The 22,068-nt window shown below is 56.5% G+C and overlaps 1 protein-coding gene across 4 annotated transcripts; it reads right to left on the bottom strand.

Annotated features, from left to right (window-relative positions):
* Positions 1-21: 21 nt before the first annotated feature.
* ADGRE5 (adhesion G protein-coupled receptor E5) lies at positions 22-17,171 on the bottom strand. 4 transcript variants are annotated; one of them, XM_079771128.1, is made up of 20 exons: positions 17,077-17,171; positions 13,556-13,606; positions 13,249-13,374; positions 12,601-12,759; positions 9,009-9,137; positions 8,313-8,459; positions 7,375-7,524; positions 6,689-6,735; positions 6,520-6,597; positions 4,680-4,854; positions 4,492-4,599; positions 4,050-4,273; positions 2,840-3,016; positions 1,919-2,110; positions 1,473-1,699; positions 1,287-1,353; positions 1,068-1,159; positions 821-989; positions 633-731; positions 22-549 (listed from the first exon to the last, which is right to left on the bottom strand). In XM_079771128.1, the coding sequence occupies exons 1-20, from the start codon at positions 17,114-17,116 to the stop codon at positions 520-522; spliced, it is 2,487 nt and encodes an 828-aa protein (XP_079627254.1). In that variant the 5' UTR covers positions 17,117-17,171; the 3' UTR covers positions 22-519. The 4 variants fall into 4 exon arrangements, with proteins under 4 accessions (XP_079627254.1, XP_079627256.1, XP_079627255.1 ...); XM_079771130.1 differs by lacking the exon at positions 8,313-8,459; XM_079771129.1 differs by lacking the exon at positions 9,009-9,137.
* Between the last annotated feature and the right edge of the window lie 4,897 nt (positions 17,172-22,068).

Genomic DNA, 22,068 nt, shown 5'->3' with positions numbered 1-22,068 from the left:
ATACAGACTTTTTTAAAAAAAAAAAAAACCCATTACACAACATCCACGACCTTCAGAACAGTGAGAACCCTCTGTCCGGGAGGCAGACTGGCCTCTGTACCGTGAGCTGCAGGGCCTGAAGGGGCCCTGCCCTTCTCCCATCCTTGACCTCAGTCTTAGCTTAACAGGAAAGTAGAACCCCGGCACGCTGGCCTCTGTAGCAAAGACAGGTGAGTGGGCGGCCAGGAGCCTTGTCTGTCCAGGTGTTGGGTACCAGGGCAAGGGGCTGCCGCCCTGTCCAGCTCCTGCCCACCCTGGGTCCCAGCTGGGGTGCAGCAGAGGCAGCCAGAAGCAGGTCCATCAGGTCCGACTCCACCCTGACTGTGTTCCTGGGTTTGGCGCCAGAGAACAAGTGTTGATGCCCCTTCTCTGGGGCAGCAGACGGGAGGGAGCAGGGTGGTAGGAGAGGAGGGACAGTCTTCAGTATGTGCAAAAGCTGCTGAGGCCACAGGAGCTGCTGGCCTGGCCAGAACCTCGTAGTCACATGCCAGACTCGGATGGCCTGAGGACCTGGAGAGAGGAACCCAGTGAGGACTGATTCTGGCCCAAGGCTGCCCTCTGGCCCTGCACCCCACACCAGGGTTGGCCCTTACCCTCGTCTGGTTGTGGCTGGAGCTGGATGTCGACGTGGCAAAGTCCGAGTACTTATTCCCAGTGACCATGCGGGCCCACTTCTGGTACTCCTCCCTCACCTGCAAGGCCCAAGGTGCCAGGTCAGGGGAGGCAGCCCCAGGAAGTAGGGGAAGGGGAGGGGACCCCCACGGCTTGACCCACAGCCCACCTTTTTGTTGAGCAGGCAGTGCAGCAGGAAGAGGAAGAAGCCCTGCAAGCAGTTGAGGATGGTGAAGGCATAGGCCAGCACCTGGCTCCTCGGGTTGAAGAGGAACAGGCCGAAGACCCATGTGCAGCCCAACACCAAGAGCTGTGCGATGGCCGTGATGGTCAGCACCCTGGGGGAGAAGGGAAGCTGCAGCAGGGGACACCCCACACATCCCCCCCTCTCCCTGTCGGCCCCTGCCCTCCCTCACCTGGCCTTCTTTAATTTCTTCATGTCTGGGTTGATCTCAGAGAACTTCTGAGTGAGCTTCCAGACAGTTATCACGAAGATGACAGCATTGCACTGGGCGGGGAGCAGAGTTTGGATTAGGGGTGATCCTTGGAGCTCACAGGGAGAGAGCTGGCCTAGTGGGCTCACTGAGGAGCCAGGTGACACAGGCCTTAAGGGTGGAGTGTGGGGGGTGAGTTACCAAAATGATGAATGTCACAGGTCCCAGGAAGCTCCAGAGGAAGCCGTGCTCGGGGTCCAGCCAGCAGCTGGATGAGAAGGGAGGGGTCTGGTCAGGAGCCTGAGGGGATTGGGGCACCAGGGCTGTGGCCCCAAACACCCCTGGCCAGCCCCCAGCCCTCCTGTGGCCTTACGACTCACTACTCACTAGATTACGCGGCCGTAGCCCTTGGGGTTGGAGGCCGCAGAGATGGCCACGATGAGGAAGGGAACGCCGTAGCCGATCAGGTAGAGCCAGGGCTTGCTCAGGCCCTGACCCTGGAAAACACGCACCACGAGGAAGTAGAGCTCCAGGCCCTCTAGGCTCATCCAGCAGAAGGCAGCCAGGAAGCAGTAGTGCAGCAGCCCGGCCACCAGGCGGCAGCGCAGCCCCACCTGCGGGGTGGGAGCGGGGCAACTTCAGCGTGGGCTGCGGGGCCAGTTCCCCGCCAAAGCCCTCGTGGTGGGCGGGGTCACGGCTAGGGGCGGGGTGGTGGGCGGGATCCGGGCGAGGCCAGGTGGTGCTCAAGCTGGTGCATGGGCTGGGCTATTCCGACGTGGAACCGAGCTAGCCTAGCTTCCGGGTGAGTTGGGCACTGTGGGGAGGGGCCTCACCTGGTCTCCTTCGTTCTCTATGCCCGCCAGAAATATGGCAGAGCCCAGGAAGAGGCATATGCAGAGGTGCAGGTGCACAGTGGTGCGTGAGCCCTGGATGGGCCGCACTAGCAGGAAGGTGAGGATGCACAGCAGCAGGCAGACCAGCGACAGTGCCAGTCCCACTTTGGTGATCAGGGCCAGTTTCACGTCCTAGATGCAGGATGGAATGGGAGGGGTTTGATCAGCACCCTGAGGCCTTCTGCCCTCCTTGTGGGACCTGCCTGGCCTCAGGACTCAGATCAGGCTGATTACCTCCCCCACCTCTTCTGCCTTCAAGATCTGAGCAAGCCTGCTGTGTCTCTGTCATCCTAAATGTGCTCCCCAACAAACACACATACACATCCATGGGTGCAGCAAGGATCCCAACTATGCCCCCAGACTGCTCTCTGGGAAAGGTCCCCAGTGAAGCTTTGACTGTCACATCCTTTTCCAACACTGATGGGTCCCCTTCTCTGATCTCATCTCTTGCCCTTTCCACACCTGGACACACCTATCAGCTCACAAATCCTACATTTTAGCACTTTCTGGGCCTTTGCCTGGACCACCAACCTCCCCTACTCTGCCTGGCCCATTCCGGTTATCCACATGGCCGTTTATCTATGGATCACCTGAGGCCACATACAGAAAGTTGTGCTCCAGCTTTTAGCGATATTTAACAACTAGGTCAACTGGATCGGGGTGGACAGAGGTAAGCTAGCTGGAGTAGGGCCTCCCGTCAGGCCACATTTAGTGGCTGGGTCATGGGGGCTTGTCTGTGGGACCACCTGGGCTGTGCAACCGTACATAACCTGTTGGGCCACACCATCAACCAGCTGCTCATCTCACCTAAGCCAACCTTGCCATCTGTGGGCTTTTGAGGGTAGCCCTGAAGCTGCTTACCTCCACGTCATAGTGGGCCATGAGGACGGCAAAACTGCTCAGGTGGCTGCATTCGCAGATGATGCTGTTATTCCTGCTGCCCAGCTTCTTGCAGCCTGTGGTGGACCAATACCCACCACTGTCGTTACCCTTCCAGAAGGCACAGATTAGCTCCTCCCGTGAGCTGGGCGTCGCCGGCTGTGGGCAGGTGGGGGTGGTCAGAGATGTTAGCCTAGAGTCCACTCTTGGGGTCTGAGCTTGGGTTGGGTTTGAGAAAGCTGCTTTTTGTTGACAAGTATTTACTGAGCACCTACTGTGTGTGCCAGGCCAGGGCACAGCAGTGAACAGGACAAACACAAATCCCTATTCTTGGGGGGTTGATATGCTCATTGGGGAGACAGGCAGTAAATAATAAACCTAATATATAAGTAATAAACTAGATAGTGTTTTAGAAAGTGGTGGGTGCTATTAAGAAAAAAAGAAAGAAACAGGATAGGAGAAAGATAGGGCATGACTGATTACAGATTGTAATCTATCTATATATATATAAAAGCCTAAGTGACCATCACAACCAAATGGACAACCAAACAGGCTGTGTGGGGCAACCAGGCCAGCAGGGAGGGCAGTAAGGGGTGACTGGCATGGGGGGCAGTTAGGGTGATCAGGCTGGCGGGGGGGGGGGGCAGTTAGGGGCAACCAGGCCAGTTGGGCAGTTGGGGGCAACCAGGCTGGCAGTGGGGGGAGTTGGGAGTGAACAGGCCAGCAGCGGGGGGCAGTTAGGGGCAACCAGTCAGGCAGGCATGTGAGCAGTTAGGAGCCAGTGGTCCCAGATTGTGAGAGGGATGTCCGACTGCCGGTTTTTAGGCCCGATCCTCGACAGTTGAATATCCCCTGAGGGGTCCCGGATTGGAGAGAGTGCAGGCTGGGCTGAGGGGACACCCCCCTGCGTGAATTTCGTGCACCGGGCCTCCAGTTTTAAATAAGGAGGTCAGAGAGAGCCTAATAGAGAAGGTGGCATTTGAACCAAGACTAGAAACAGGTAAAGGACTGAGTCATGTGAGGGAAAGGTATTTGAACCCGAGAGGACAGCAAGTGCAAAGGCCCTGAGGTACATTTAAGGAAGTAGCAGAATGGGCAGAGGTGGAGAAATGAAGACTGCAGAAGGGCCACCATGACCTTGGCTATTGGATGAACAGTAGAGCTGATCCCACCACCCCACCCAAGGACTCACATCGTGGGAGAAGGAGAAGGTGACAGGAGGGTCTAGTTTCTCCGTGTTCTTGTTGCTCAGAAAGACCGTGTTGACAGTGGAGAGGATCCTGGAGTGATCAACTTTCACAGAACTTTCATATGCGTCTTCCAGCTCGTCTTTCTTCTCAGTGTCCAGCTCCATGGAGGCATTGGCCAGCAGTGTCTTCATTGCTCGGCTGGAGAATATGCCTGCCACAGTGGGGCCTGGGGAACAGACATGCTGGCTACCTTCTCCTGCCTCCCTCCCTCCCTCCGTCCCTCCCAAGACGTCTAAATTAGGCTTGGCCAGTCCGCCATGATGCCTGGAGTCCCTCACGATGGCTCGGTTTCCAATTGTTACGTATTTGGAACCTCACCCCTAGCCATATCCCAGCTCTTTCTTCCCTCTCCCACAGGTGCCCCCTCCGGCTACCTGCTGTTACCTGAGTCCCCGACTCCAGCTGCCTGACTCCAGTTCAGCTTCATTCGTGCATGGGTCTGGCCCAGGGTGACGGTTTCATTCCACTGGGCCTGGATCATCAGGGACAGCTCTGAGGGGAAAAGGGCAGTGACTGCGGGATCCAGATGCAGGCTGGGGCCAGGGCTGGGGCAGGGCAGGAAGAGGCCTCACCTGTGTCTGGAGAGGGATTGTAGGTGAAGGAGGGTGCGGGCAAGGTCTTGGCCAGCGTCCTCAGGACTTCTTCAAGGTACGAGACCAGGTGGGTGGCCATGCGGTACCGGTCAGGCAGGGCCAGGTCCTCCAGGTCCCCAGGGGCTTCCAGCTCTTTCAATGAATCGATGAATTTCTGGGGGTGATGGGTGACAGCTGCTGGGTCCCTGCACCACAGGGACTGCCCAAAGGACCCTGATATCACTCCCTCACTAGGGAACACACTGGAGAACCCCCCAGGTTGCCCGGGGGACAGACACAGGGGAATTGTCTAGGTACTGCAGTAGCCAGAAGACAGGGGTGAGTATATGCCTGTATGGCACTTAGCATTTATTAGCCACTGACTTTCTGCCAGGTTCTCTCCTAAGTCTGCACTGTCCAGAACAGTCACCTCGAGTCGCGTGTGACACCACATTGAAATGGCAATATTTTGAATCTATTGGGTTAAATGGGATCTTCACATTAAATTTCACTTGTTTACTTTTACATTTTTAATTCTTTTTTAAAAATCCTCACCCAAGGATGTGTTTTTATTGATTTGAGAGAGAAAGGAAGGGGGAGAGGGAGAGAAACATCTATGTGAGAGAGAAACATCAATTGGTTGCCTCTCGTACACACCCCAACCGGGAATTGAACCCGCAGCCTTTTGGGGTAGAGAACAATGCTGCAACTAACTGAGGCACCTGGCCAAGGCTAGTTTTCATTTTTTTAAAAATATATTTTTATTGATTTCAGAGAGGAAGGGAGAGATAGAAACATCAATGATGAGAGAGAATCACTGGTCGGCTGCCTCCTGCATGCCGCCCCCCCACACACACACACACACACTGGGGATGAGCCCGCAACCTGGGCACGTGCCCTTGATCTGAGTCGAACCTGGGGCCCTTCAGTCCACAGGCTGATTGATGCTCTATCCTTTGAGCCAAACCAGCTAGGGTTATTTTTAATTTTCTTTTTTATTTTTTTAAATAAAGCTACTGGAAAAATTTAAATGACATAAGGGGCTCATATACACTGAGTGGCCAGATTATTATGATCTCTGAACGCATAATAATCTGGCCACTCAGTGTATATCCTATATAATAAAAAGCTAATATTCAAATTGTCCCCTCAACTAGGAGTTCGACCAACAGGCAGGCCGGCCAACCGCCCATGTCCCCTCACCCTGGTCAGGCTGACCGGACCCCACCCATGCACGAATTCATGCACCGGGCCTCTAATACACACACACACACACTGAGTGGGCACTGTTCTTTGAGAACTATTCTCTTCGTTCATTTAAACCTTCACAACCACTGTATAAAGCAGGAGACTGAGACCCAGAGAGGGGACCCTGAGGTCATGGCAGTAAGTGTGTGGGGGATTTGAACCTTTGTGACTCTGCTCCAGAGCTAAATTCTCATTCGCTCCATTCTGTAGCCATTCTATCACTCTCGAGTGTGAGTGTGTGTGCGAGGGCCCTGCTCCAGCCACCGGGGGACCCAGGAATGGCGGAGTGTATGTACATCCATTTGTGCAAGAGGGGTATAGAGGGTGTCCTCAAAAATGTATACATACGTTAACAGCTGGTAGCTCAATTTTGAAAATGAAATGTACTTTAATCAACACTGCCTTTATAATTGTTCAGGGTGTGTCCATACACTTTTGGGGGACACCCTATAGATGGTGTGTGTGTAGTGTGCATACAGCCACAGGTGTTTCTCTGATTAGAGGCCCCTGCTTGGGCTCTCTCCACTCACAGTGAAGCATCCCCCAGCCACCCCCACACGGTCCTGGGCTTTCCCCCAGGTCATGTCCTTACCCGGATGGTATCCTGGGCCGAGGCAGACTTGAAGTCTCTGCTCAGTTCCTGGACTTTTTCAAAGAAGTTGGAGATACTCTGGGGAGAGAGGAGACAAGGGGTCAGAAAGCCTCACGTGGGGAAATTAAGTGGAGGGACCTTGCCTTCTGGTCCCGCTGGAGTCACTCACCTGGCTCTTGATTCCAGGGGGCGGGGTCCAGGTGGGGAAGGAGATCTCTGCAGGGGACAGAACAGCAGTCCATTAGGGTGTGTGTGTGTGAGTGTGTGTGTGTGTGTGTGTGTGTGTGAGTGTGAGTGTGTGTGTGAGTGTGAGCGTGTGTGTGTGTGTGTATGTGTGTGTGTGTGTGTGTGTTTGGTGTGTTGGAGGCAGGGTCTAGGGTCAGGCCCTACTTTCACAGAGTAGTCCTTTGTTTATTCAGGAGTCTGGGCCCCTCTCCCCTCTGTGCCCACCCCCTTTTCATGTTAAGTCCCCCTCCCCCCACCCCTTGGCTGGAGGTGATGACCCCTGCTGACTGCACATCCCTGAGTGGGGGACGCAGGGGTTACAGGAAGTGTGCAGAGGCCTGACACACAGCAGGTGAGCCCCGCACAGAGGTACAGGTTGTGAGCTATTAGATACCTTTGTCCCAGTTAGTAATTAACTGCTGCCTGGGGTCCCCCAGGAGCCTTCCCCTTGCTACCCCAGCTCCTTCCATAGGACCCCCAGATCTCTTCCCATTTAGTCTCAAAGAGTGGAAGCCTGGCCAGCAGGTGCCCCCAGCATTCATTGTGCTGGGTTTGTGTGGCTGCCCGTGAACATGTGATCAGGTGGCTTGAGCTGTGGGTCTTTGGGAGTGTGGGATCTGAACTCCGAACCTTGTTCACAGACAGTGTTGTTTGGGCCATTGGGGGACCCAGGAACGGGCTTCCAGCCAGGGCGGCAGTGGCATTCATAGCTGCCCTTGGTGTTGCGGCATTCGGTCGACTTGTGGCAGGAGTGTTGCCCCAAGGAACATTCATCCACATCTGAGGACAAAGCCAGAGCATCAGGCCCTCCCTCCACTCCTTGGTCGCATCCTTCCTGTCCCTTCACTCAAATCCCTTAGCAGTTCACCCAGAGGACACCCCACTACACCCCGCTTACCAGGACCTAGCCTGACAGGATTCAAACTTGTGGTGACATTTTCCACCGAAAAAGCACCATAAGCTCAGAGCGCCCCTGCAAGGTGGACAGGGCAGGGCTGTGTGTGCAAGTGCCATCCCAAAGCTGTGCCCCGACCTGTGGGGCAGGATGGACTGGGGAGGACCTGTGATGGACTTCTAACCAGGGAGGCTGCCACACTGAGGGCTCCCACGTGCTGACGCTGTGGGCTGTGGGCTGCGGCACCGCTGCGCCCAGAGCTGCACTCCTGCCCTTAGTGAACAGAATCCGAGCCCTAGCCAGTTTGGTTCAGTGGGTGGAGCATTGGCCTGCGGACTGAAGGGTCCCAGGTTCGATTCCAGTCAAGGGCACATACCTGGGTTGCGGGCTCGATCCTCCCCAGTAGGGGTTATGCAGGAGGCAGCTGATCAATGATTCTCGCATTGATGTTTCTATCTCTCTCTCTCTCTCTCCCTTTCTAAAAAAAAAAGAGAACAATCTAAAGCTCAGCCCTGCCCGGCCCAGGTGCCCTCTCCTCACTGCCTGCACTGGGCACACACCATTGCTGAATGTGCTGCCCCATCTCTGCCAAAGCTCCTTATGGCAGCTTCCTTTCAGATGGCTCAGCCAAGTAAAGAAGATGTGGTTCATTTATGGAATCTGAACTCCGAACCTTCACAGACGGTGTTGTTTGGGCCATTGGGGGACCCAGGAACCGGCTTCCAGCCAGACCTGCAGCGGCACTCATAGCTGCCCACTTTGTTGAGGCAGTGGGTGGTTTTGTGGCAGGGTTTTTGCTCCGAGTTGCATTCATTCACATCTGAGGACAAAGCCAGAGCGTCAGGCCCTCCCTCCAGTCCCTGCACCCACTTCTCATTGCCTGAGGATCCCACCGTTAGTACACATGCCACCTCCTGGTGACCTTCAACTTCACCCTCAAAGCACATTACAGTGGCCTCCCTACAAGATGGACATGACAGGGACTATAGTCTCCAGTTTATAGGTGGCAAATCCAGGAGGGAAACTGAGTCACAGGGACTACATTTCTTGACCAAGGACTCCTGCCTACTCCCTCCTGGGCCCCGGCCCTGGTTCCCTTCTGGGAACCAGAAGTCACATGTGACAGATGAGGAAAGGGAAGGGTCGGGGGTGCTCACAGGGGCTCCACAAGGAAACCCCAGGCCCAGAAGGCCCTGCCACCGCCCTGCTCTGTGGCAGGACTTTTCGGGGAGGCTAATCCTTAGGCGAATCTCAGGCCTTGGCAGGGAACCTGAGGATCTTCTCCTGCCTCCTGGGGCTGCGGGACCTGCGTGGCTCCTTCCCCAGCTCCATCCAGTCCAGCCTCGCAGCATCCTCCCGGGGCCTCTACCTTTGCACAGCTTCGGGTCCTCCAGGTTGAGCTCCAATCCTGGCGGGCACGTGCAGGTGTAGCTGCCATAGGTGTTGACACATTTGCTGCGGCTTTTACAGATTCCAGGGTTCAGACATTCGTCCATGTCTGCAAGGGGAAGGAGAGGGTGGTGGATGCCTGCAGCCGTGGGCAGCCTTCAAGCCTGGGAGTCAGCCACGTTTCCTGCCATGGAAGCGTCTGGAAGGCCCCACTGCCTCCTGCCAAGCGAGTGGTGCCTTTTCTAATTCACATGGAGGTGTCCTGTGGGTAAGCATGGTGGCCTGTTATCCAGTAGATGTTCTGTTCTCCAGATGTGGCCAGAAGCGGCCCAAGTCCTCCCTCTGACTCCCTCCACCACCACCTCCTCTCCGGGCAGCTCCCAGCTAGGGCAGCGACAGCACCGCCACCGGGGTCCCCGCCTGAGGACTTGGGCAAAGGCCAGGCTGGGCCTTCCTGGAACCAAGTGCGGGAGAAGTGCTGCGGGCCTGAGCAGCTCGTTTCGGTGCCTTGGTCCTGACTCCCCCGGGGGGCTGTTGGCTGAGCTCTCCTTGGATCCTGGTGACTCTGCTGAGACAGCGCTCTCCCATCCACACGACTCCTGAGACTCCAGCCCATGGAGATGGACCGAGAACCACCCTGAGCCTGACCCCTCGCGGACAAGGCTTTTAGGCCGGGGCCCAGAACGTGAAAATGATGCCAGACAGGCCAGGGCCACCTGGACAGCGGGTGCCAGGCCATCAGGGCAGTGGGGCTCACATGGCAGGGTTTTTGCCCCGAGGTGCATTCATTCACATCTGAGGACAAAGCCAGAGCATCAGGCCCTCCCCAAACCCACTTCTCATTGCCATGCAGCCTTGGGGTGGGAAGGTGCCCCTTCTGATCCCCCTGAAGGCATCCCCTGGACTGGCAGGGAGTGATGAGAATCCACAGGTGAGCAAGGCCAGTGTGGGCCAGTGCTGGGTGCCTGGAGCAGGCGCAGGGGCTGATGGGTGAAGAGTGGCAGGTGTATCTGTCATCTGGCTCCTTGTTCTCCCACCAGGGACACAGACTTGTGGGCCTGGCCAAGAGGGGCTCAACCTCCGTCTTCAGTCCCCCAGTGGCACCTGGGTGGACCTCCTTGGGAGAGGACTGAGCCTGGGGCAATGGTCCCCGATGACGCCCTCTCTTGTCACCTGGTCCAGGTGGGAGCCTCTTCCTTCACCCAACTCCCAGAGCTTGGGGCCGGGTCGGGAGGTCGACATCACCCAGCCCACCCCCGACATGTAACCCATCTGGATCCTGGTCCTCAAGCTGCCCACAGTCCTGAGAACGGAAGTGACTGGGGAGGGTCAGGGTGGGCGCTTGCTTGGGGGAATAGATGGAGGCTCAGTGGCTGAGAATTGGTGTCAGGGTCTCAGGAGGCAGCTTCTCCAGCTGGGGCTGTGGGCCAGAGGCGATTTTCTTGAGGGGGGGTCCCTGGGCCATCACGGCCTGGGGAGTCTGGGAGGCCCTGGCATGGCTGCCCCTGTGTGGGCTCCGGTGGCATCAGGTCCCATCCCAGCAGGCACTGGCGGTGGGGAAGAGGGCGATATTGCTCTGGAATGCACTGCGCCATGAGCTCTTGAAGTATCGTGACTGCCACGCTCATTTGCTTTATGCAATAAGACGCCAGGTGAGCAGGCTCCGAACTTCTGGAACGGCCTCTGCGGAAGGTTCTGAGCCTTGCGGTCCAGAGAGGGCTGGGAGACCAGGGAGGTGCCTGGGATGGCCCTTTGATGTCCGGAGAAAGAGGGGTGAGCAGCCGAGGAAGGGGCCCAGGTCTCCTGCTCCAAGCTGACCCCGTGGGCCATGACGCGGGCAGACAGGTCCTCAGGTGCGGCAAAGGCTGGAATGCTGCGGCGGGCAGGTGCGCAGACGGCCCGGCGGAACCCGTCACCAAGCTAGGACCTCAGGTGGCAGGTGCTGATCCAAACCCGCAGGCAGCTCTCTCCCTGAGGCGCCTCCTCTGCCACCTCACTCTGGTTCGGCCACGTCTCTGCCCAGCAGCTCTGGCCCTGCCTCTCAGCCTGGCCTGTTCCTGGCACAGCCACACCCCTCAGTGCCCACAAGCACCACCCGTGTGCAGGGCTTGGCGTCGTGCAGGCACGCTGAGTGGGGCCCGTGACCACCGCTGCGGTTGTGCAGGCAGCTCACTGCACAAGGGGGTCCAGCCACGGAGGCAACTGGGGGCTAAACACCAGCTCACTCTCCTTCCCCAAACACACTTGTTCCCCTGGAGACAAGGGACATGTTTCCAATTCACATGCAGGCTGCGCCCTGTGCCCAGGCTACATTTTGGGGGCATAGCATCCCCCCACCGAGGCCCCCGTGGACCCGCAGTGCCGTGGATGGAGCCCTCCCGCTGGGCTCCAGGCAGGTGCAGGTGCCCCCTCCCCTCCCACCAGGAGGCTCTGCCACCTCCCTCCTCGCGCAGGGCGGGCCTGCGGACCCAGCTCAGAGCCCCCAGGACCTCCAGCTCAGCCTCCTCCTCCCCTCTCTGTATTCTCACTAACCCCCTCTCTCTAGGTGAGTCATGGCTTCTGCCTGAACATCGCTGGCTCCATCTGCCCCTGCGGATGCCTGAAGCCCCTTCCCTGCCCAGCGGCTCTCCCTGGAAAGGGGGCAGAGCCTGGTGATGCATGGAGGCCTGGCTCCTCCTGGGTCCCCGGTGAGGGGATGGGCCGGGCCAGCTGTTCTGAGTAGCCACCCGGGGTACCTTCCCTGGGATGTCCAACCCGGAGAGGGTGTGTGAGATCAGAATGAGTGTAGTCTAAAAACCAACAGCCACCACTGTGTGTGCTCTATGATCTCATACTTTCCCAGCAATTCTGCGAGGTAAGCACCATTGTCACTCCCTTTTACAGACGGGTAAACCGAGGCACAGAGGGGTGAAGAACGTGTCCAAGGTCATACAATTAACAAAAGGAAAAAGCTTCTTTTGTTTTTATCTGTAAAAGATAAGCGCTAGCCGAAACCGGTTTGGCTCAGTGGATAGAGCGTCAGACTGCGGACTGAAAGGTCCCAGGTTCGATTCCGGTCAAGGGCATGTACCTTGGTTGCGGGCACATCCCCAGTAGGGGGTGTGCAGGAGGCAGCTGATTGATGTCTCTCTCTCATCCATCGATGTTTCTAACTCTCTATCTCTCTCCCTTCCTCTCTGTAAAAAGTCAATAAAATATATTTTTTAAAAAAAGATAATCTCTCTCTCTCTCTCTCTCTCTCTCTCTCTCTCTCTCACACACACACACACACACACACACACACACAACCACAATAATATTATCACATCTCGCACATTATCAATGATTTCTGAATAAGTGTCCTGGCTGGTGCTGCATACACAGCTGTCAAAGTGCAAAACCAGAACTTGGGTCCTTGGCTCTCATGCCACCCCGTCTCTCTGTGCTAGTGGGACAGGCACAGGCACACTTGTCCCCACTCAGACCTGGGGCTGCACCTCGGACCAGGGCCCGGCACCCTGTACACTGCAGGAATGGCTCTGGTGAATCCAAACCTCATGGCGGGGAGATGGAAGATACGGGGTCACTCTTACCTTGACACGTGTTCTCACTCGCATTACTGAACTTTGTTGCCCCAGAACCAGGCCTGTATCCTGGGCTGCATGTGCAGTAGTAGCCCCCCCTCGTGTTATGGCACTCTGCCACTCTTCCACAGGCACTCACTGCTCCGGGTTGTTCACATTCGTCAATGTCTGCAACAAAACCGGATAAAGGGTCACCTCCCAAAGCCATGAGTGCCCTCAGGGCAGAGAGCCTGGTCCCATACCCAGCATGGAGCCTGATGCTCAATCGTGTCTTTTAGAAAATAATTCGACTCTGGCAACATTGCTGTGGCTGGAGCAAGCCATTCCTGAAACCCACTAAGTCCACTCTGCTCTGCTCATCTTTCTGTCTGTCACCTGGATTTGGATCCAGGAGCAAGTGCTGAAGTGGTGGGTGGGTGGAAGCTCCGCATCCCCCTCCCCAGTCCTGGAAGGGTAAACTGAGGCACAGAGTCCAGGCTCCTAGAGACCCAGCTCTTCCCTCTGTATGAAGCCATGTTTATTCACTTCTCATTTTCCACCTTCATATCTTTTTCTTTCGCTTTTCTCTGTCCTTCATGATGGTCTGAGAACAAAGGCTGAGGCAACCAACCACCATTCCCTCTCCATGTAGCCCTCCACCACCCCAAGCCTCTGTACCTTCACAAGTATCATCAAGGTTGACATCGATCTCCCCCGATGAAGATTTGAATCCTGGGTTACAGCGACAGGCAGTGCCACCGACACATGAGGAGTCTGGAGGGCACGGCTGGGGACAGGCAGAGGCTGTGGGATGGAGACCATGGTCAGAGGATGAGGCTGAGCCAGAGGCTGGGGAGGGGTGTTGTGGGGGGGGGGGGGCAACCCTGAGCTTCCCCTGCAACAGGCCTTTCCCCTGCCTGGGCTGAGAGGTGCAGGTGGGGGATGGGACTCTGGCTGTGGACGGAGTTACTCCCAGCAGACTCACCCCTTGTGCTCTGGGGTCCATCTTCCAACAGAATCAGCAAGACACACAGCGCTGGAACAGAGAGATGGGGGTCAGGGGGGCACAGAACAGGGAAGGGAGGCCTGAGGGTGACATATCTGAGAGAAAGGGCTGCTCACCCCTCCCAGGCTCGGGCTCTGTCCATTACTCAAGGAGAGAGTGGCAGGTGGCAACCTCCCTGGCCTCCAATGCCCCTGGCCAGAGGGTCTGCACCCATCCCCTGAGGGGGGCTCTCAGGAACTAAAGGATGGGGAGGGGCCCGAGCCTGGCAGGGGTCTTGGCTTCTGCTGAGCCTGTGGGCAGCAGTTCAGGAGACATACTGGAGCCAGGTGGCCTTGGTTCTACTCCCAGACCTTGGTCAGGTGCCTCAGTGCCTCAGTTTCCCCTTCTGTAGAATGGGGATGAAGAGGGGGCCCTTTTCCTAGAGTGTGAGAGTTAAGCACACAGTACTGCCTGGTGTGTCAAGTGCTTACTGCTGTCATTTTTTTAAATATATATTTTGTTGATTTTTCACAGAGAAGAAGGGAGAAGGATAGAGAGTTAGAAACATCGATGAGAAAGAAACATCAATCAGCTGCCTCCTGCACACTCCCTACTGGGGATGTGCCCGCAACCAAGGTACATGCCCTTGACCGGAATCCGCAGGCTGACGCTCTATCCACTGAGCCAAACTAATTAGGGCCGTCATTTCTTTATGTAAAAATGAAGGGGTTGGGCCAGGTGTCCTCTCAGATCTCCCAAATCTATGGTGCTCCGGCCCACACCCTTCCTCAGGGACACAGGTGCAAGCACACTGCACCCACATCTGTCAACCACAAGGACAAACTTGGGACCCGGTGGTGACATTTCACCCCCTGGCTCCCTGCACACAGGAAGATGCTGGGGGCTCATGTTAGGGGTGGTGATGCACGAGGCCCCCAATCCTGCTCTTCCTGCTGCTCAGGGGCACCCCATCCCAGGGCATGTCCTGGGGGTTCTCCTTAAGTCAGCAGAGGGTCTAGATATGAGGACCCATAGATCAGAGAGACAGACAAGGAGACAGAGATGGTAGAAAATAAAAAAAAATAAAGAGGAGAGAGAGAGAGAGAGAGAGAGAGAGAGAGAGAGAGAGAGAGAGAGAGAGAGGAGAGGAGGTACTAGAGACTTAGAAGAGAAAGAGGGAGAAAGAGGTGGAGAGAAAATGAAGAGATGAGAGAGAGAAACAGAAAACACAGGACTGGAGAGAGAAACAGAGAGGCAGAGTTAAGAAGACAGTGATCTAGAGAAATGGACAGAGAAATAGGGAACTCCTAGAAAGGAAGAGACTCAGATGCCAGAGATTAGACAGAGAGACATGGAGAGATAGGGAGATTGAGAGTCAGATAGAGAAACAGAAGGGGAAGGGAGGGAGGGGAGGAGGAAGGGAGCGCAGGCAGGCGCCTGGGCAGCAGGTGGGCTGTGGGGAGGGCTTGAGGGATCCATCCAGTCCTTATAGATCTAGAGATGCTGGGGAGGTAGCCTAGACCCAGATAATCCATGGAGACCAGATGGGGGGCAGCGGAGACAGGGCAGGAGTGAGTCACTTCCTGGGCCAAATGAAGGGATAACTCATGGCTCCCAGTCGCCCATGGAGGGGCTCCCAGTCCCCCATGGAGGGGCTCCCAGGGGAATTTTGGGGTCTGTCATTGTGAGCACAACTTGAGGAACTGTGGAGGGTGCAGACTGGAGGGTCCCCTGAGCACTCAGTCCCAGTGTCCAAACTTGATACCCCTCAGGCCAGCAGAGGGCAAAGACCCCCACACCCTCCCCGAGGCCGCGCAGATGCGGTAAACTGAGGCTGGACTTCCTGTCTTCCTCCTCTCTGGCCACAGGGTTTGGTTAGTTCTCCCTTTGGTGGAAACCCACTTCCTCTTTGTAGGACAGACCACAAAATGACCGTCCCTGCCAGGGCGGGTCCTGGGCCGATTTGTCCCCAGTTCCCAAAGCCCCAGTAGTGACTTCCATGCTCACAACTGCCCTAGGAGACAGAGGCTCTGTTTATGTCCACTCTGCAGATGGACACACTGAGGCTCAGAGCCCAGATGGAGAATCTGGTGAAGACCGGGCTGGGGAAGATGGAAGTGAGGGGTCAAGTTCCCCAGACCCTGCAGGGAGGGGTTCTTTGTGCTGAGCTGGGCTTTCCTGCCCCACCACAGAGGCTGCTGGGGGAGACCCCCCCCCCCCTGGGGCCCAGGAAGTCCCCCAAACAGGAGCCTGGAGAGGGTGGCTGGTCCCCTGCTCCCAGTACCATCTGGGTTGCATTCCCCTAGCTGAGCCCTGGGCAGTCAGATTCCTGCCTGGAGCCCCTGTGGCAGGGGTGGGGCAGTCATTCTGTCCTGGCTCCTCCTGCTAAGGACACCCCCTCCCAACCCATCCCCCACACCCTCCAGTGAAATAATAATAATAATAGTAACATTAACAACAACAACAACAATAATAATGTTTACTTAATTCTTACTGTGAACCAGGACTCACTCAACCCTTAACACAGCCTGTAAAGTGGAGACCAGTCTTGCTCTGCCCCATTTCACAGACCTGGAAAGTGAGGATCAGGGGCTCTGTGATTTGGCCCCCTGACACATCGCCCCCCCCCTTCAGGTGAGCTCCAAACAGACTGGGCAAATTTACTAAAAATCATCTAATTGTAATCATGCAACAGGCCAATTACATGCTATGTAAATTACACCTCACCTTGATAAAAAAACAAACAAACAAAAAACCAGCTCAGGCCTGGTACCCTGGGCCCGCACAGGGAGCCCCATCCCTGTGGCCCGGGGAAGTTCTGAGTGGCACCCCAAATGTCATTTCTTAACTCTCTTTGTTGCCTGGTTACCCAGGCAACGAGCTGTCCTGATAACCTGATAACCGTTAGAGCCACCCTGGGTGGGGCGGGAAGGGAGGCAAGGGGGAAGTCACAGCAGAGCTCAGGTTCAACCCACAGCAGCAAAGCCCTTCAACGCACAGCTGAGTCCCAGCTGGGTCTCAGGGAGCAAAAGAGGGGGGTCTCCGGGCTTCCCCTGCCACACGATGGAGATGTGTGGGTATCACCCCCCGTTGTGGAAGGGTCCCCCTTAGCTCCCTAGCCCCCTCTCTGCCCTCTGTTAAGAGTGACTTCCTGAGGGGGTCACAGCACTCACTCGCCCCCTCTCTTCCACCGGCTCCAGTTTCCCCACTTAGGGAGCAGCTTCCCAAGTGGAAGGAGCTTGGAGATCCCTCTGGGGGTGGGGAACAGACCCTTAGAGCACCCGGGGGGTTCCTGCCCGGGCGTGGGGGTACCGGGCACTGCCAGCTGCTCTCCCATGTGCCGTGGCTCCCTGGTTCCCGCCTAACCATGTGGCTTCCTCCATGTCAGGCCCCAGAGCTGCCAGCGGTGCCTCCTATTTCTCCTCGGTGGGGGTGGTGTGGGGAGATTGGGAAATGGAGGCACCAAAGGGGTGCTACCAGGGGCTCCCTAACCCCTCCCAGAGGGGTCCCCAAATTCTTACCCTGTAGGACGTGAAGGGCGCTGAGGCGGGGACCTCCCATGGTGACCGGAGCTGCCGGCAGGGAAGAGGAGGTTGGGGCCGTCCCGAGTCCCCGGGCCGGGCAGCGGCGCCTTTATAAAGTGTGTGGGCGGGACCCACCGCCCAGGCCCGCCCTGCAACTGGCGGGGCAGCTGGAAGCCAACGGGAAAGTGCAGCAAAAACCCAGACCCGGGGCAAAAGCTCTGGCGCCCGCTCCCCCCGCCCCGCCCACTCTGAGGTGTCACTTGCTCTCAGATCCTTTGCCTGCAGCTCCACCGTTTGAATTTCTGTCAAACACCCTGAGCCCTGGGGCTCTCGGCACTCATCCCAGGCAAATGGGGCGGTGAGGGCTGGGTGGGGGAGTCTTGCCCAGAGGACTGTTTAGCTTCGGGAGGGGCCATCGCCACGTCAGAAACCCCTCGGGGCTTCATGTTGGGGACTCCCCTGTGCTCATGGCCTTGGCATGTCCTAGTCTCCAAAGCCATCCCCTGAGCTAACAGACCCCCCGCCCCAATTTTTCAGAGGAGGAAACAGGCACAGAGAGTTCAGAGTCCGTTAGGAGCTGCAGGAGTGTGAAGTGCCCTCATGGGTGCCAGGCGGGCACCAAGAAAAGCCAGTCAGACACCCGGGGCCACCATGCTGGAGACAGCCTTTCTGGGCGAGGTTCCCCCTGGTGGGAAACTTGCATTTCAGGGGAGTGTGGGCATCACATTAACCCACAGAGAATCACATGATAGGAAAGCTGTTTCCTTTTTGAATAAGTCACATGACTGGCTTGTCTCTGGGGCCATCTAGCAGTTTTTTAAATATGCTATTATTTATAAAGCGCTTACTCCGGGCCGGGCCTGACTGCAGGTGCCGTGTCCATTTCAACCCGGTGACTGTGAGGCAGGTGCAGCTCTGCTCCCCATTTACAGGTGTGGGGAGCTGAGGCACAGCTAACCAGTAGCTCAGCAGAGACCCAGGGCAGGAGAAAGTCTCTACCGGGTGCTAATGTGTCTTTAACACCACAGTGGCCCTGAGGTTTATCCAGCTAGCGATAGTGGTGTTACGTTCCTTGTGTTATTATTATTTTTTAAATATATTTTATTGATTTTTTACAGAGAGGAAGGGAGAGGGAGAGAGAGTTAGAAACATCGATGAGAGAGAAATATCAATCAGCTGCCTCTTGCACACCTCCTATTGGGGATGTGCCCGCAACCAAGGTACATGCCCTTGACTGGAATCGAACCTGGGACCCTTCAGTCTGCAGGCCGAAGCTCTATCCACTGAGCCAAACCGGTTAGGGCCCTTGTGTTATTATTTTAAGTTTAGGGAGTCCCAGGGCAACCAAAAGGGTTTGCCAGTGATAACATCAAAATGCTGTTTCCTTTTTAAATGAACGATTCAAGGATGCAAAAGTGTAGAAAAATTAAAGAAAATATGAAGTCCATCAGGGTTCGAAAGGGGAAGATTGTGGTCCTGGAAAAAATAAGGTCACCCATGGCTGAGGGCAGAGAGGCAACATCCCAGGGACAGGAGTGCCCCCATCCCTAGAATTAACCCCTTCCTACCCACTGCCATTCCCTTGACCTGAACGGGGTCCCACCAGGGAATCTGAGGGGCCTGGGGGAGGGAAGTGAACACTGGAGGAGGCTGGGAGGGGAGAAGGCCAGGCCAGGCTTTTATGGCCCCCCCCCCCAAAAGCTGTAAACCCCAGGGCTGGGCGTCCTGCCCTACAGGCCAAGGTGTGATTCCTGGAGAAGCTGGGGGGTGAGAGTCCCAGCCTGAGGGGGTGGGGGGGAGCCTGGGCCCCAGGGCATTGCCCCACACTGTCCACATGATCATTCATTGCTTCGCCTGCTCCTCCCCTGGGAAATGCCTTGGGTCTTGGAGCAGGTCTAACCTGTCTGGAACTCAGTCTTCCTGTCCGATGAATGGGAATACAATGCCTGCCACTGGCCTCACGCAGCAGGGTGGGGAAGAACTGGGGTAACATACTGGAAATGCATTGAGATGTTTGCTGCAAGCTTGGGGGAGGCCTGAAGAGGAACATCCCGCCACCACCACTATAACCGGGCCTGTCAGCAAGCCCGATGGCTCTGACTTCAACTAGACCCCAAATCCTCCCACTTCTCCTCATTGGCCCCCACCCTGGTGTAACCCCATCATTTCCCACGTTAGTGCCCTGGCTGCTATCCCCACACTTGTTTTCCTCACTGTGGACCAAGGGTGCCTGGGACCGCCTGAGTCAGGCACCTCCCTCCTCTGCTCAAGAACCCTCTATGGCTCCCACTTCACTCGGCATAAACTTCTAATGGTGCAGGTCTGCCCTGTCACCTCCCTGCCCTCAGCTCCCTCCTCAGCCCCCTTAGTCACGTGGATACCGGTTTTTCCTGGTAGAAAACCCCAGGCACATCCGACCACAGTATCTGACCTTTGCAAGGGCAGTTATCTCTGCCTGAAGCACCTGGCCCTGATAACTTCCTGTCCTTCACGTCTTTGCTCACACATTCCCTGACCTACCTCCCAAGTCTGGTACGTAATCCTCCCCCATCCTCAGCAGCCCCGATTGCTCCCCACTTTCCCCATTCTCTGTAGCACCTCATCAGACCCCATCATGGAACTTACCTGCTTCCCTGTTTACTGTCTGCCCTCCCACCCCCCCCCCCCCCATAGACCATGAACCCCGAGGGCAGGACTTTGACCCCTTTGTGTCTCTGCACCTTGCAGGTTCCAGTGAGTGATCCCACCCCTGCTGCTGCCCCCCATGAAGGAAACCCCCTCGGGCTTCCTGATCTGGCCCCACTGGAGTGTCCACATTACTCCCCCTCCTTCCTTGAAGTTCCAGCCCCGCTGACCTATCTGGCAGCCCCTCAGACAACCTGTGACCTCTCTTCCACATGGTGTGAGGCAGGGACACGGGTCCCCATTTGTCAGACGGGAAATGGGCACCTGGGGGCTTGGGCCACTGGCCCGAGATTCCTCAGCTAGGAAGTGGCTGACCGGGATTATCTAACCAATAACAATAAATTATTCTATTCTATTATTATTTTCATTATCACAGCTGCAACAGGAACAATTGTCATGGTGGGTGACAGTAGTCACCCGGCACCTCCTCCATGCCTGGCCCTCTTCTAAGCACTTCACAGGGATTGAACTCACTTATCTTCCCAGGAGCCCTCGGAGGCAGGTGCTGTGCTTTGCATTAGACAGAGGGGGAAACTGAGGCACAAAGTGGTGAAATGACTTGCACAGTCACAGGGCACTCCCCCTCCCCACGTCCCATCTCACATCAGAGGTCCCGGGCGAACCTGTCTCCTCCACTTTTGGACCAAGTGGCCTCAGGCTGGTTAAGTGTCCTCTCTGGGCCTCAGTTTCTCCGCCTGTGAAATGGTCGGAACCTCGGCGAGCACGGGTGAGGGTCCTGGGGGAGTGAAGAAGTTGCAGGGGCTCAGGGTGGATGTGCTGTCAACCCCAGCAGTTAGGATGGCCGTCTTCTCTGCAATGCCCTCCGCTGTGCGGAAGACGAGGGGACCTCAATGCCCTGCCCCCCTTCTTGTGCCACCAGCCCATGCCCAGCACCCTCCCAAGCCCCAGGCGAGGCGGGGGTCAGATGGGGTCTCCGGATAGAGGGGGGCGTAACAGGAAGCCCCCTGCCTGGGACACAATGGCAGAGGAAGGGGCCGGCCAGCCCCACACGGATGAGCCCAGCTGCTGGCTCCAGCAGGGCGGCACAGCTATTGTGAGGCCAGACAGCTGTCCCCAAGCAGGAAGCCCAGAGAGTGAGGAAAGAGGGTGGGAGGCTGCGGGCCAGCCTTGACCCCAGACCCAGGGTCAGGCGGGACCATGGACCCTTTGTCTCCTCCTACGGGCTGGACACCTGGGTTCCCCCCAGGCCAGGCTTTCAGAGGCCATTTGACCAGATTGGTCGCACCCTGCCCAGCCCCAGCGGGCATCCTCCTGAGCCCTGACCCCCACCCAGCCCAGCTCAGCCCTGGGAGTATGGAGGCAGCGCTGAGCAGGCCATATTTATAGTTCCCTGGCACTGCTGAGTGAACTCCTAAATATAGAAGCTGAGCTATTTGGGGCCTTGGCCTGGGGCAGCGTGGGGGCGGGGGCACCGCACGTGTGCGTCCCTGGCCTGGGTCCCCAAGATTTGCCTGGGCCTCTCAGTTCCTGGGGCTGGGGCTGGGGGAGCCAGGGGGGCAGGGTGGGCAGTATATCTGCTTGAATGGGGATACAGACCTGGTGGCGGAGCCCAAAGCGATGAGGGAGGAAGCAAGAGGCTGCGATGCCTTAGAGCAGCGATTTTCAACCCTTTTCTTTCTTTTTTGTTTTTCCCACGCCCCTCAACCTTTTTCATCTCATGGCACACTTAAACTAATTACTAAAATCCTTCAGCACACCAAAACTATATGTTATATATTTTTTTGCTGATCTGACCCAAAAAAAAGTATAATTTTGATTCATTCACACCGGATGGCTATTGTGTTGGCTGTTGTCATTTTTTATTTGACAGTCTAAGGGAAAAGAGGTCGGTGCTCCTGACTAAATAGTCAGGTAGTGCGTGTTTTAAAAATCCTTGCAGCACACGGGTTAAAAATCTTGAAAATCGCTGCCTTAGCGGGACGGGGTTCTGAGGGTCAGAGGAGGAGAGTGAGTTTGTGGCTGGGGTCCCAGCACCCATTTCCTCGGCCCCCTTCACCCCAAGCTCCTACTGTGGAAGGAAATGGGGGTTGAGCTTTCACACCTGAGTGTTCTCTGCTTCTAGGAAATGAAGGCCTCAGGAAGCTGCAGGGACACCCCCAAACCCCAAACAAACCCCAGCTCCTAGCAACCCACTTCCCCATCAACACTGAGCTCACTGGGGGCTGGGCTGGGGGCTGGGACATGGGCAGGGGGTGGGGTTTGGTTATAAATAGCAGGTTTATAAGCAGCTGCCAAGACAGCCAGGCAGGGCTCCCCGGGGTGAAGCGGAGAGGGCCCCGCATG

Source organism: Cnephaeus nilssonii, assembly GCF_951640355.1.
Source record: "Cnephaeus nilssonii genome assembly, chromosome: 5".
NCBI lineage: Eukaryota > Metazoa > Chordata > Mammalia > Chiroptera > Vespertilionidae > Cnephaeus > Cnephaeus nilssonii.
This window is presented reverse-complemented; position numbering and strand designations above follow the sequence as displayed.